The sequence below is a fragment of the Anastrepha obliqua genome, chromosome 5, assembly GCF_027943255.1.
Source record: "Anastrepha obliqua isolate idAnaObli1 chromosome 5, idAnaObli1_1.0, whole genome shotgun sequence".
Taxonomy (NCBI): Eukaryota; Metazoa; Arthropoda; class Insecta; order Diptera; family Tephritidae; genus Anastrepha; species Anastrepha obliqua.
The window spans coordinates 67,727,455-67,743,601 of NC_072896.1; the positions used below are offsets into that span (position 1 = coordinate 67,727,455).

A 16,147-nucleotide genomic window follows, 5' to 3' on the forward strand; every position below is an offset into this window, starting at 1 on the left:
CAAATCAGAGTGATTGTTTTCCCTTTCCTTCTATACAAAAAAATTCTTTAAAAATCGTGTTTATTTTACGCGTGTACAGTGGTGTTACCCCTTAAATTACAACGCGCTAGCCACCAAATGTAAAGGGAGACCTAGTCATCGAAAATACATAACTGGTGGTCTGCTGCCTTGAATCGTGTGACTTAGGGAAGGCTGGTTAAAGAAGCTAAAGCTCACCCCAGGCTGGAACTCCAACCACGTTCTTGAATTGTGGCTGTGCTTGAGTATGATAAAGGAGGCATGCCTTGTGTTCAAGTTACGCGTAAATTACGGCAATATCGCAGTATATAAGTAGCATGATGGAAAGAATAATGAGATGCATTGTTTTTTGTTATTTAGGTTCGGAGTGTTAGTTCTTTCTTCATGACATTTTTCTAGCCTATTCTTATTAAAATGTAACGTTTATAATTTTGTAAAATATACATTTTTTAATAATAAGTTAAATAATTCACTCAGTTTTATTTAGCTTCACTTCTTTTTAACATCTGGTGGCATTGCCCGCGATTGCAGGTGTTGTTGGTGTTCTTCTGCTTTCGGCAGTCAAATCTCTCTCTCGCTACTGCAGTGTTGCCTAGCTTTGGATATAAAAACGCACTAAAATGCTCATTTAAAGAAAATAAAACACCAAATTTTTATTGAATCACTTAAAGAACTTTGATTGCGTGACAAATTGTCTTTAGAATGTGCGTTTTTTTTAATAAATGGGTTATGCTTATGTACAATTTAATTTATGAGTTTTTTTTTTTTTGTTAAGCGAGACTCTTTTGTTAAGGGAACGACTTATTTGCTATATTTGAGGTTATGTATCTAGATAAGGTACTCTTTTTGTAAAAATATCAGTATGGTTTCTTTAGTATTTTCTGTTATTTTGTGGCTTATTTTTACAATGAATACACCTCTTGATGTCCTATGTCCCACTAAGGATTGATGGCCGGAAGAAACGATTACACCTCTATGGTTTTAATTCGCATTCAGTAAATTCAAACGCTTTTTAAAGTGTGTAAAAATCTTTTCAATTAAGATTTAATATTCTAACATAACAAAAAATTAAATTTTCCCTTTCAAAATATCAAATTTTATAAGAACCAACTAATTTTCATTAGCATTAAAATCTTCTCAGAGTGGCCTTTTTTAACCTTCTTTTGTATAATAATACAGTTTTTTTTTATTTAAAGTTTCGGTAGCTTTAAATTAAAAAAAGAAACAAACACGAAACTTCAAAATTTTCGCATTTTCGGTATAAAAAAGTACTAAATTTATTGCGAAGAGCAAATGGTTGACAATACTGCACAACTCGGAAAAACGTGACGTCACGCACTCTCTGATGGGCGTAATCTTCTTTCTATCATTCTTGTATAAGTAGTATAGTTACTGATGCTCAGTTGATAGTCTGATGTTTTACGGTTTTTGAAAGAGATAAAAGGTAGTCTGGAAACTTTGACAAATACCTTAAAAGTTCTTTTATATGTGACCATGTTTAATAATTTTCTCTAGAGTTGCAGTGGTAAGATTTGGAGCATATACATATTTTCATTTTGTCCTGTACTTTGCTTCGAAGAATCTATTTATGGTATATTTCAAATCGTTGAAGTCCATTCGACATCAAGCCAACAATTTAGTAGATGTCCAGCTAAATTTTTCGATAAAAGCAATAATTCAACTAAATTGTACATTCAAATAGACTTTATTACCAACTCTACTTACTTTTCGATCGCTTACTCAATTGCATAGTGAAACGTATTACTTAAAATTTTATTTCATAAAAAGTAACACTGCCACAATTATTGAAGCTCGAACACATCCATGGCTATTTAGAATCGGTAATTTTATCATTAAGAAAACCGGGTGTTCACAAAGGAAGCGGATGATAGTTAGATGAGTGCTGCAACATAAACAATTGCGGAGTGTTCATTATTTAGTGTGTGTGAATGTGTGATATTTTGTGCGGCCGAGGTGAATCTGTTTTCCATATTAGAGGGTGGATCTCCAACTGGTTTATATTTAAATCACATGTTACTTCAACGCTGGCTGCCATTTTTAGTGGCATAAGGTCAGTGTTGTATCAGAATCAAATATATTATTTTTCGCTTGAAAAACGTTTCGAAATATTAAAAATCTACCTCAAAAATAAGCGTATTTGTTGAGGGGCTTGGATGGAGAAGCTGGTGAGAAACTGCACTTAATCATCAATAAGCCAATATATCCCCAGAGATTAACAGTATAATGCCGATTTTTGAGTCGGGGCAACATTAGGAATTTTTTTTGAAAATGTGTCTCAAAATGCCCTAATTATCGACCTTTTGCTGACTGAATTTGACTACAAGTATATGAACTTGAAATATCTCACAATATTTGCAGGATGATATACCTTTAACAATCCATGTTTTTGGTTTAGTACCTTTTGGTAATAGTATTGCCTATGAGCCGTCTCGGCGGTATTATTGGATTGTCGTTAACGGAAGATTTGGGAAGTGAATATTCGAAGAACCAGTTCAAATCCTGATTAAGAATATTGATCAATGCATTCGTAAGGTAGAGCCAGAAATCCTCAAATTGATTTGACAGGGTGGGCTACTGCAAGATCAGCTCAAACACCATTTGAATAAAGTCATATTCCGCAATTAATCGGAAGTTTACTTTTCATAAAGCTACTCACTAACTTCCAACAAATCCCTCTGCTAGTCGTCATTTTTCATATTAGTGGCGTGGTTTACGAATAAAACCAACGTTAGCGGCTAACTTAAAACCAAATTCATGGGAAAATATTGAGCGGTGTTTTTTTAGCATTTTGGAAAAATAAACAATATCCCACCTATTGCAAAATATCCCACCTAAAATTAGATTTTTTCATGTATGCAAGAAAACTAAATTTCAGCCATCGATCAGCGACGATCAGTGACGTAAGGCAACGATATTTAAATTATTTTGTTACAATCACTTTGACTAAAATTTGTCTCAATTGTTGTAGTTTCTTTAACTGAATACGTGTTTTCATTTTTTCGCGCCTTAGGTTAAAGTTTTGGATTCGTAAGTAGTTTTTAAAAGGTTTTAAGTGTATTTTAAATAAAGTTTAGGGCCCTACGCTAAATTGAAGAAATTTAACTGTGCATTTTTGACTTATTGAAACATATATGAAATAAGGGGAAAAGCAAAAAGTTCGCGAATAAAAGCTCATAATGTTGTGGGGACGAAAACAATTCATGTTAGCAAAATAATCCATACCAAAACATAATTTCAGAGTACATTTTCTTTAATATGGTAAATATCAGGTCAGTCCATAAGTTTGTGCGTATTTTACCCATAGTTTCACTTATGTACGATTTTTGCATACAAAAAATTATTTGCGGAATATAACGGAACTATTTATATTTTCTTTGATATATTGTGCATTCAACAAGTGATTTTAATCGCGGATAGAAGCACGTGTTGTTAAAAAATAAAATGGAATCTTCGAACGCGTATAAGAGGCATATTTTGTACCTTTTTTATAAAAGTGGTAAAAATGCAAAAACAACTGCTGCTGCAGAAATAAACACTGTTCACTCGAGTGTTAGGACTGCGCAAAAGTTTTAAAAATTCCGAAGTGGTAACTGCGACGTGGAGGATGCCCCGCGCGCTGGTCGTCCTGAAGTCTTTAACTACGACGCCTTGCGAACTCGTGGTAGCTGAGTCAAATTTGACACTCGATATGATAGCTCAGAGGTTAAATTCATCGCATGGAACAGTTCACAGGCACCTGGTTCAGTTGGGAAAGGTTTCAAAGCCAGAAAATGGGTTCCGCATAGACATTCCGTCGCCAACCTTCAGCAGAGAGTGAATGTGTGTTCTCAGCTGCTGCAACGGCTTGAAAATGAAAGTTTTTTGAACTGTATCGTTACTGGTGATGAAAAATGGGTCCTCTACAACAATCATGTTCACAAACGCCAATGGTTAGATAAAGATAAAACACTAGAACCGACCCTTAGAGATAGCCTTCACCCCAAGAAGATTCTCCTGTCTATTTGGTGGGATGTGACCGGTATTGGTTATTATGAACTTCTGGAACCAAACCAGACGATAACTGCTGATTATTATTCCCATCAGCTATCAAACCTGAATGAGGCACTTAAAAAAAATCGACCGTCTTTAGTGAATAGACGCAAAGTTTTGTTTCACCGCGACAACGCAAAACCTCATACCGCAAGGCAAACATTAGGGAAGCTGAACGAGCTCGGATGGGAGCTAATACCGCATCCACCATATTCTCCGGATATTGCACCTTGTGATTATCACCTTTTCCGTGTACTTCAATCCCATATTAGTAACAAGAACTACTCCTCAAAAGAAGCTATAAAAAGGGATATCGAAACGTATTTTGGCTCCAAGGACAAATAATTTTTTGAGCAGGGAATTAAAAATTTGCCTAAACGTTGGGAAGACATTGTAAATAGTGAAGGAAAATATATTATTGATTAATAAATACTTTAAACATCTTTTTTATTAATTTTAAAACCACCTTTAAAAAACGCATGAACTTATGGACTGACCTGATAGTATAATAGTTATGATCGTAATACATCGATTTTCTGATTTTAAGCACTGAAATCAAAATAATTAAAATGATAACCGCAACAAAAACTTTCGGTATACTAACAAATAAAGGGAGTATTTTTATAAAAATATTAATAAAGAAATGGAGAACTAGATTAATGAAAAATAAATGCCAGTATTATTACTTTTTATTCATTTAATACGTTCACTACCAGCCAAGGCCTACGTTGATTTGGCGGTCTTATGACCAAGTATCAATAGAATTGAATGCGTTCAAAATGTTATTCCCAACTCGCATTACGTTCGCAACTGTTTGCAGATTCTATCTCATCTTATGGCGCAAGGCTAAGGCTTATAGCTGAAATACTTTAGAAAACAGAAAAACAGTTCTTTCACTATCGTCTATACATTTAATTTGCGCTTACATCCTTTTTGGGTGTTTGGCCGATCATTCCTCCTATTTGTGGTCTGCGTCTTGTTGTTTTTCTACAAATAAAGTGACCTACAAAATTCTTTTCATGAAGAGTTTTTTGTTATCGTTTACATATAATATAATTGCCGCCGGCTTCATTGATTGCTCAATGTTACTTGAGAGGATAAGAGGATAATGTTCCACAAAGAAGTCTCGAAATGTTTACCCATTTTATGCGGAAAGCTTCAAAACTAAATATGCAAGCACGCACTCATTTCTCGAGCGCTTGGGTAATGTAATATATTGACAAATTCACATCATCTAGGCTTTTCTTTGTCGTAATCGGCTTATATTAAGATTCTTAATTTAATCTTCTATTTCATTTTAAATGGGATTAATAATTTCTAGATCTTATATTTTTCTCGCCCGTAAGATTGTACTTCTTAGATTTAAAATAATAAATAAATTACGAGAAATAAATATCACTTAAAATAATTACTTTCAATTCAAAAATAAATAATAAACTGAAATAAATTAAAAAAAATCGAAATGCATCGGCCGGGAATCGAACCCGGGCCGCCCGCGTGGCAGGCGAGCATTCTACCACTGAACCACCGATGCTTCATAATAATATGGTGCTTCAACAGCAACTTCACTATTAGCACGCACTGCAAATGGTTGTAGAAGATATTGACGCTTTACAAGCAACGTACTACTACTACTCACACAAACTATAAATAGAAACAAAGTGAAAGGTGAGCACCGAATAATAAAAACTCGAAGCAAAGCAGAGGAAGCATATGTATATATGTACATACATACAGACATACTAATATGCGTGATTGAGTGGACGACACTCCACAAGCGAAACCATGAAACGTTTTAACCTATTCACATCGCATGGAAGGCAGGAGGCTGTTGAAGATTTGCAGCAGTGCCTCCAAATTTTGTCGTTCTACTAATCCTTTACGTGTTTCCTATACATACACACATAAACGTTTATTTAAATGTCAGCGCTTTGTCTTGTAAATAGTTAACGTATCTAAACACACATCTTTGGTTTACTAATTGTTTGTTTGCTTTATTTTTTTGTATTTACTTCAAATGGAGATATTTTAATTAAATTTATGCATTATGGAATTTTTTGTTAGGTTGGCTATCGATCGCTTCGTGGCAGTCACAGCATTTCGGATCTAAGTCTGGCGGGAAACATGGATAATGCGTCGAGATCGGCAGCTGCGGCGAGTCGTTATGCAAAGACAGGTGAGTGAGGACTGAATAAATAAAATTAATGAAGCAAAATTTGTATAAAAGATTGTATAAAAATTATCAAATGTTTACAAGAGGAAGGTAAATATAGTATTAATAAAAAATAACATAAATTAAGCACCAAAAATCGCTGCTGGTAGCTAATTTGCTTATTGTAGCTGGCCTTGAAAAGTCTAAAGTAGTTTACTTACAATTATTGCCATTATACCATAAATATTGTCCCGCTACCCTTTAGCTACTTTCTCATTCACTTAAAACGTTTTATTAGTTTTTTCTGTACCCGCTGCAGATATTTTTGAATTTTCCAGCTCCATAAAATATATGCTTTGAAAATTTTCATAGCTTTAAACAAACAGAGAAAAGCAAGACACTTTTACATTTTCATTAAATATAAAAACTGATATAACTCGAATACAAAATTAAAGCAAATGAGTTTTTGTCACCCGCGTGGGTATTGGTAAGCTTCGTACAAAATAGTCTTTTGGTTGACGTTAAGTTAAATAACCAAAGGTAGTAAGTAGCTAAAAATGGACGGAATTAAGTCGTTAATCCCTATTAGCACCGTCGTCTGTCTAGGCTATTACTGAACAGAAATGTCAACAAAGTTTGCTATTTTCAACTGTCAACCCATAGTTATCGATATCGACAATTCTCAGGCATCTAAAAAATACCCGAAATACCTTGTCTGTTACAAAGTTGCAATACTCTAGTGTAGTTTTTATAAAAATTATGGCTTAACAAAATAATTATAATTGTCCTCTGCCAGGGCATAAAAATATTATAATTAATAATAAAAATGAAAAAATAATCATCGAAAAATGCGTTTAATTGTTTGGCACTCGTCATGTTTTCTGAAAAAATAGGAACTATGATATTACATTGTGCGATAGTAAATTTTATCCAGAAAAAATTCATATGTACGTAAGACTATGGATTTAAGATACAACTGTTTATTATCATTTTTTTTAATTTTTCACAAATTTAAATTTTTCAAAGAACTTTCAATCTTTGAAGGACCAAATTTTCAAAAAATTATTTTAATTCTTATAACAAACTCACTCTATGGTATTAATATAGATATAAGATAAGAAAATATATCCAGCTATTGAAGAAAATGTTGACCAGGAAAAATGTAGTACAATAATGTCGTTTAAAAATGTATCCTTAAATATCTTCGGAGTTTCCTTATAAATTATTTTGAAATATATGTACGTTAAATATATGGAAAATATATATGTATTGAGTAATGCACACCTCAACTTCGTTCTTCTTGCGGTTTTATAAAAATGAAAAAAAAAAATAGTTCAGCTTTCTTCCTATGAAATAACTTTCCTCCTTTAAAGTTTGAAAGTCCTTTAAAAATTTAATTGGCGAGTTAATGAAAAACCAGGTATTCAGCATTACCATATAAAATCTATAGTTTTACGTGCATATGCAATTTTGCTTGAATAACAAAAAAGTTAATTTTCGTCGCACGGTGTTATCAATCTGATAGTGTAAATAAGTATAACTTTAACATTTTAAGGCCTAAATACTTTGAAGTCTGATTCTAATATGTAAACTCATCGCGCTCATTAACTATTTTTCTCTCTGTGCTCTCTACTTTGTCTCCCCTCAAACACGCTGCTTGTAAATTAAAAATTTTGGAAAAATGTATCTGCTAAAACTTCTGTTTTTCTATATTCTAATATCTATATGCCTTACTAATCAGTAGCTCCTCTTAATGAACCCCAACAGTACGCTAGCTATTATCACTCACCACCACCATCCTTACAACAACAACATGAACAGCAACAACAGATGCCGCCATATACACAACAAATTCTATCGCAGCAACAATATCAAAAAACACAGCCATATACACCGTATCCGCGCTCACCGCTGCAACAGTCCTTTAGTCAGCAGCAACAACAGCCACAACATTTTTTCAATTGCGCAGCGCCACGTTCTGTAATGCAACAAAGCTGTCAAGCGATGCGTCAAGTGCAACAACACTATCCACCATACCCGCATCATGTTGGCGTGCACCAAATACACCCACCACCTGGCGTTCCATTTATGGCGCCTAATGCACGCAATGCTGGGGCGCAAGCACACACATCCACTCAACAGACTGGCAAACAATCAGCGGCCTTTAATGGCTCAACATTGCCTGCACATGGCCAGTATTCGCGCGTCAAACGAAATCCGGCAGGCAATGCGCGCCGCACACCGAGTATTCTGAAGCATTACAAGTCGTGCCCTGTGTCGCCGGTGCATGAAGAGGTTGAGTGGTCAGCAGATAATCGTAGTAGCATTATTATTACCGAACCGAAGCGACATTCGGTGTACGCGGAGGATGCGCGCACCATACTCGATATGATACAAGCTGATACGGAGAAGATGATCGAGGAAATACAGAAGAAGTATGGGGATCTAGATGATATTGGCATGGATGTGTATGACGCCAAATTGGGCGGACGCTACTCTCAAATCATCGCTTCGCAATCAGTGCCCGCGGGTCTTTCGCCGGCCAAGCAGTCAGCTAACGCACTCACTGCGGGGCCACAACTAAGGAATACTTTGCCCTATCAAATGCCCTCACCAGGCACTGTAACGCCGCCAAAACGCGCTGTGTCGGAATACTACATTTATCAGGAGTTCTATGAGTGCCATCGAAATGTTTCACTCTCGGATATATTGGCGCCAGAGCAGCAAGCAGAAATGCGTCGTATCGAAGAGGCGCGTTTCCTTGAAACGCAGCGACACTCCAGCGCCAGTTTCTTCCTCACCTCGCAGTTTGGCGAAAGAAAAAGTCAAGAGTCTCTGCTATCCGATGACTTCTTGGATGAAGGCAGTTATTGCAATAGCATGGAAAGCGTGCTTTCTGACGAGAGTGACTGTAAAAGCGCGCCCATGGAAACACAAGTGCAACGTCATGCTGGCATACGAAATTTCATATTGCATGGACCTGTAAGCACCGCGGCGGCAAACACCGCACAGCTGGTGACCAAATCGTATGGGTCCAGTCCGAATGCTTATGGTAGTTTCGATTACTACATGCAGCAGCGCAATATGCAGCACTCGCCGCTGCCTTATGAAAGCTTTGACATGTCGAGTTATAATTTGGAAAATTTCAGGACGGAGAGTGTGCGCCCGAAAACCGCACAACCACTGAAGCAACTGCCCAGCTCAAAAACATATCCCAGAATTGCTGATTCGCCCAAGACATATGTTAGCACAAAAGCGGAGGATATACCAACTCTCAGTTCCAAGAACAAACAATACAACTTGGGTGTGAATAAGAGTCTGAGTCAAGATTTTGCACAACAAAGACTGCAACGCACAACTAACCCACTGCAAATGGAACGCATCGCTTACGAGGACAAATTGTTTGCCAAGAAGGTGGTGAAACCAAAACCGCCGGTACCAGCGAAACCACAAAATCTCATATCAACTTTAACTTCCACCGTAGAGACCGCAAACGGTAATATCGCGCCGAAAGACACCACGCCAAAATATTACCCCTTCGATGTTGGCACCGTAAACGCGCGTTGTCAATCGCGCACCGCCAGTGTCGTGCGCAAATTCGAAAGAAATCTACAGAAGTTCGAGCGCGAAAAGCAGGCGGAGCTGCAAGCCAAGAAAGCGAGTGGCATGCGTCCTTCTGTCAGCAGCGGCGCGCTCACCACGCATAGCTGTTTAAAAAAAGTTTCGAAATTTGATACGAACGAAAAGAGCACGTCAGCGTCGCGGCGCGCCACTAGCATGCGCACACGCGGACGCCCAAAAGTGGCAGTGCGCTTCAATACAGTGTCACAAATAAAGTATACGCCAAGCGAGAAGCGTTCGTCTTCGTGTAGCAGCGGTAGTATCGCCTCCGCCTGCGCAGCCGTCGAAAGTGAGGCGCCCATTACAGCAATATGTCCGCTGAACGATATTAATAGCAACGCAGAATCTCCTCCGCCTATAGTTGGCAGTTTGCCGAGCGATTATGGTGGTGAGCGTTCATTCGAAATGTACATTGCAGAAAATGGTAACGCGCATGAAAATATGAATATGGATAGCTTGAAATTGTATACGAAACCCGAACTGCAAGCGGTGGTCGATGAGATACAGCAAGAGCGTGAACGTGATGCCAAGCATAAAAAGAATATGGCCAATGTGGAGAGAACAACTACTCAAGCGGGGGCCGATTCGACAACAAGCAATCAATGTAAAAATATTGCCAAAAAAATTGATATCATACAGAAATTAATCGAAATGGAGGAGCGAAAACTGGAGCAAATACGCGTTGCAACGGAATCGCGCATGCGTCCCTTCGAATGCAATTCCAAGCAAAAAGGTTATGTGAAGAGTTTGACTATGAACTTCGATATGCTCGCCAAAGGTATCGAGAAGGATATCGAGAACGAGCAGCGTCGCGTATGTACGGATAGTAATGATACCGATTTGTGCGCCTATGCGCGTCATATCAAACGCAATGTTAGCCTGCCCGATGTGCTGGAACGTACCGATTTATTTGGCAAATCACCGTCAGCATCCCACTCGTCAACAGATGAGGATGAGGTTGAGCTGGCGAAGGAGGTGAAAGCCGACTCGGATGTGGATGTAGCAGAGGAGCCTGATGTTGTCGAGCATGAGAGCGAGAAAATGCGCATTGACTTCGATGAGAAGGATCGAGGTTTGCAGTGTGCGTTCGACTGCGAGTTTTATTATAGTTGGAACTCTGTGTCCTTTCATGTTTTTTTGATTTACTTGAATCAATTTCTATATGGATCTTTCACTGGCGCACAGTGTTTTTCGTTTTGAATTTATACTGCAATGATCGCATTTTGGTTAAATTGGTGGCATATTTTGTTGTTGTTTTATTTCTGTTATTTCAATGAACACTTTTCTTGCTGTCACTGATCGAAAACTGCATACAGGCAAACTAATACACAAATTTACAATACATGTTCTCACCACCACCTCTCATTACACGGCATTAACAGATTTCTTACCCTCATTTTCAGATAATTAAATTTACGCACAAATCGGGCATCATCATTATTTTATTAATATGAGTTGTATGGTACTGAGTGTTAAACTTGGTATTAAAGCATTTACGAAAGGTGTCATTACTTGTACTGCTTATTGGTTATAGGAATTAATCAATTATTTTTAAATGCGTCCACTTAAATTTGCGACGTACTCCCAGTAGATTAATTAGATAAAAGACTTAAATGAAAAATTGTGGATAAAAATAACTCAACATTCGCGGAGAGACAAAATGGTAAATGTGTTTTTTACATCTAAATGGAATTGAAAATGAATAGTGGATACACTACGAAACAAATATTTTTATTGTTTTAACAGCATAAGACATTACCCAAAATTGGGGCAAATTGATAATGCTGCTGAAGCAACTGTACTTGACTGAATATAAATTGATGTCATTCCGGTAACGTATAACCGACTGAGACGACGAAAAAATTTTGATTACAGCCCGGTAATCTGGTCCATTGCATCCAAAGCGAAGCATTCATTGTGGTAAAGTTATGCTCTGTATCTGATGGGCTATAAAAGCTATGGTATGCAAGTATTATGGCTTGCTGAAATATTTTTAACTATCAATGGCAATGAATACCGACGAAAAATAATGTTTTTGAATACATCCATATTGCATAAACAACCAAAATGGATGAACATTATGACTGATGGAGGAACAGTTGACTCTAAAAAAAAGAAACTGCGATTTTTCCAACTGAATTATAAAATTTATTATATTTAAGACTTCCTTTTCTCATAATGGAAAGTACTAAGATTTGCGTGAGCCGACTCTATTGAAGCTAACTTCAGAAATTGAGGTTTTTAAAAAAAAAATAGTTTTCAAAAATATGTTTTTCATAAAATCAGCTCAGTTAATAGAAGAGTTTAAGCTTAAAGAGTTTGCTTAAAAATATTCAAACATTTTATTAGCGAAAGGGAGAGGTTGATATTTGCAAAAAGGCTTGTAAACATATTTAAGAAATCAGAAGGGTGAGAAGAGCATATTTCGAATTATACAATGGGAGAATAACTCAGTCAATATTTGGCTGCATTATTAAAGTTCCTTTGGACTTAGTAGTCCCAAATGTATTTTTTTTTTGTATGGTCCCTAGTGAACATAAATGAGAAGATCATTTTCTTCCAGGATTAATTTCGGTCGATTCAGTTATCCATTCCTGGAGAACTGTTTGTGTCTTATGAATGTATAAACATCTATCCTCATAGTTGGATCTCCTTGAAAAATTAGTAACTCTTCAGAAAGGAAATCCGCAAATTTTTTAACCCCTTTGCGATAGGCAAATTTCTCTGATGGGAGTAATAGCTAGTTAGAGCAAATTTAACTTTTTGGAGTTATTTCTTCCTTAGTGATTTAAATCAAACACAATATGGATATTAGCAAGCACTTAAGGGGGTAGTATGGTTAATTCGGTGTAAAACAAGCATATTTTTCGAAATTTTTTTTGTCGACACAGTTGATTTATTCAAAATTTTAAAATTACTTCATTATAAAGTCATATTTAAAGAATATTGTGTGAAATTTTCATTGATTTTTATGAAGAAATGAGTTGGTGGCAGCGAATCTTCGCGGACGTCTCATAAAAAAGTTTTATTGCGGTGTCCCTCAGAACTCATTACTGGATCAACAAAAAGCAAAAAACCAAATTGATTTCATCAGCTAATAAAGTTTCGCAGGTAACAACGTCGAATTTTTTTTTTTTTTTTTTTAATTTTTTAAAGCGCTTTGAAGTCAAAACACCGATTTTTCATAAAAAAAACTTGAAAACTTTGTTGTTTTAAAATATGACAAAATTTAAAAAAAAAAAACTCGACGTCATTACCTCGTGAATAAAGTAAAGAAACAAAAAAACCAAATTTGAAAAGAATCGGTGCAGTAGATATGAATCTACAGTGGACACCGACCGTAAAAAAGGCAAGTGTGAGAAAAACGCGTTTAAAGATTTCGGCAGCGTGAAATCCGGTTGGAGAGGTAGATACTTAATCCTTTGTGTCTTTGTCAATTTTACTCTAATGCACTTCAAACTTTCACACAATAATCTTAAGATGTTATAGAATAATTTAAAAAAAAAAAAAAAAAAAAATGAAAAAAAAAAATACCATACTACCCCCTTAATTCGCTGAAACGAAGCTGAGTTAGAGCGTTTACTAGCGTTATATGGCTTTATAAGTGTTGAAAATTCAATTCTCCTTAATGACATCTTGCCGCCAGACTAGCGGCACCGACATTTACGACGATTTGAGACTCTTGCCACTGTGGCGACAGATCGAAATTTGTTGTTACATATGCAGTATACTTTAATTGGTATTACAATGTAGCATAGACACTCATATGTTCAAAAATTGATTTTTAACCAAAAATGCTTTGAAACTAAGTTTAGCGTCTAATAAAACAACTTTTTAAAACAATTGTAATTGGTTTTATTTTTTCATAATATTTTAATGTATTGGAATACATTTTTTCGCTTTATTTTATTTTAAAATATTTTGTAATACTTTCTTATTTCATTTTATTTTTACTTTTTATTTCATTTTATTTTTTTATTCCTGCAAAATCGTATATTTTTTATTTGTATGAATTTTCACCTAAAAAAATTAACTTATATTACAGGTAACCCGAAAAGTTTACTACCAATGCCAGTTGAAGACTCATCAATGCGTCGCTCTTGTTCGCTTAGTGACTTGCATATGGGAAATATTGGCAACATGGGTAAACGTAAGTAGCTTAGCACACTTTTCTGTAAATATGAAACAACTTCCAGCTTATCTCTTCACCTTTCCAATTCCAGCTGGTAAATCCAATGGCAGCCAATCGAAAAATCCCGGCGTTGCTTATCGAAATAGCTCAGCGACGAGGTCTGCAAATAAGCGCAATAGTCTGCAGCTGAAAAGTGCTGGTGGATTAGGTGCATCGAGTTCTTCCGTGGGTGTACTAAATCAGGCGGTAGGTTTATAATAAAAATAAAACAATTAAAAAAGCTACCATGAAATTATTTATTAGAGAATGGAAAAGTAGAATTTTCGTTCGTTTTCCACATTCAACTTATGTCACAAACTCATTTTCAATATTCATGGATATAGTCAGAATTAAAATTTTTTTAGCGAGTATATTTCAGAGCCTTAATTCTATAAACCATCTTTTTTCTACCAAACGATCCACTGTATCTTCGTGAGTGGCATAACACCAAGCGATCCTGGGTTCCTTTCCTATTGTAGGCATGGAAATCAGATTACACCTCTAAGTAAATCTTCTCGTAAAACGGCGTTTTCCGTTTGCTGACTGCATGAAACTGTGGGGTCCTTCATTCGCTATTCGATGAGAATCTTGACCTGAAAACCTGTCAAAGGTTTTGCCGCTTACTGTTATAGTATGTTTTTGTCCAGCTCTTAGGCTGAAACTCCTTCATGTTCCCGTGATTAAAAAAATGTGGCTTTAAGTTATAAAATAGTAAATTTTTTATATAAGCGATGTTTTTTCTAAGTAACAATTAATTATTTTATTTTTCCTTTTTAGAGCGACTCGGAAAATGAAGACAATAATCGAGGGCGGAGCAGCGGAAATAATCAAAATCGTAGCAATGGGCCCACTAGTAAATGCACCACTAAATGTCAGTATTTAAACAGTATTTCTAATTTGAATTCCATTTTTATTTGCAGCCGCCAATCGTCAGTATTCCAACAAGAATTCTAATACTAATAATAATAGGCGAAAAGGATTACAGCCAAATTTCAGTAACGGTGAGGAATATTTTTTTTTTCTTTTAATTTTCCTCAAAACTTATTAATTCTAACCCTTCTATTGTCTTTAGCCGCCCCGCTCCAAGACGATTCCAGCTCTGAAGAGACACCCGGCGGTTCAAACAACTCCAAACCAATAGTGCCACCACGCCCGCGTAATTTAACCTTCGATCATAAGAGTAAAGTGCTCAACAGTCCGAATGTGATGAAGCAACGCGGAGCATTTGAAGCGCCAGAATTTGGCGCACTGGAAGGAAGTGATTGTAAGCAAAACACTACTTTTATTAATGTTTGGTTTTAAGAAACTTATGTTTTCTTTTTATATTCCAGCGAAATCACAAGTGCACAATGTAATCAACAATTTATATACAACAACACAGACGGTCATGCAGCTGCATGCGAATCTAAAGAATTGTGAAGATTCATTGATGTTAAAGGAGCTAGAGAATGCTGTGATTATGACACAAAACATGTTGACAAACATTACACAAAATAAGTGAGTAGCTACTGAGTTTCACTTAATTAAAAGTCTGAGATGGTAGAGATATATTAGATGATGCCAAACGAACTGGCTTTAGTCCAGCATATATTTTTTCTTGCACAATCAACAATCGGTCTTGAGTAACCGCCGTTAGCACACCATTTGTTAAACAGTGACTTAGAAAGCAGTAGATGAAGCTAATGTCCAGCCAAAATACCAATTTCGAATTACCCCTGACGCTCTTAAGACACTATCTACATATACATAGTAAAGCTGCCAGTTAGGAATCATGATAACATGCTCTGCAAGTAGTTTTTGTTGGGAGATTAGCATAGGACCCTATAGACAAGTGGTAGAAACCAAGCCGCATTCCAGTCATGTCAGAAACCATCTCTTCCAAGAGACTAATGCGTTGCAGAATGTATTATTATATATGATAAGCTATTGTCGACCAACAGATTCAGTTGCCTCCTGAGAATTTATGGGAATTACATAAGAACTACAAAAAAAATTATTTGTGTTTTAAAAGTTGAGAATCGAAAATTAAATCATGTGGCAAGGCACTTTAATAATCAGAATTTCTGTACCATTTGTATTACTATTATTTTTCGTTTTATATTTTCGATTTTGAAAAACTTTGCTTAACTTCTTCT

General features: G+C 36.1%; 1 protein-coding gene and 1 non-coding gene across 5 annotated transcripts in view; one reads left to right on the forward strand and one right to left on the reverse strand.

The window, feature by feature from the left end:
- Positions 1-16,147, forward strand: part of LOC129248047 (mitogen-activated protein kinase-binding protein 1) — a 72,726-nt gene that overhangs the window by 51,054 nt on the left and 5,525 nt on the right. For 2 of the 4 annotated variants that reach the window (XM_054887463.1, XM_054887462.1), the window contains 8 exons: positions 6,133-6,244; positions 7,965-10,913; positions 13,887-13,991; positions 14,065-14,219; positions 14,790-14,865; positions 14,933-15,013; positions 15,085-15,276; positions 15,344-15,509. In XM_054887463.1, coding sequence (XP_054743438.1) covers positions 6,133-6,244; positions 7,965-10,913; positions 13,887-13,991; positions 14,065-14,219; positions 14,790-14,865; positions 14,933-15,013; positions 15,085-15,276; positions 15,344-15,509 — 3,836 coding nt within the window. The remainder of the gene's footprint in view (positions 1-6,132; positions 6,245-7,964; positions 10,914-13,886; positions 13,992-14,064; positions 14,220-14,789; positions 14,866-14,932; positions 15,014-15,084; positions 15,277-15,343; positions 15,510-16,147) is intronic. The other 2 variants (XM_054887459.1, XM_054887460.1) reach the window with 1 other exon arrangement.
- Positions 5,532-5,602, reverse strand: Trnag-gcc (transfer RNA glycine (anticodon GCC)). The gene has a single exon. It is a non-coding gene; the product is annotated as a tRNA-Gly (tRNA).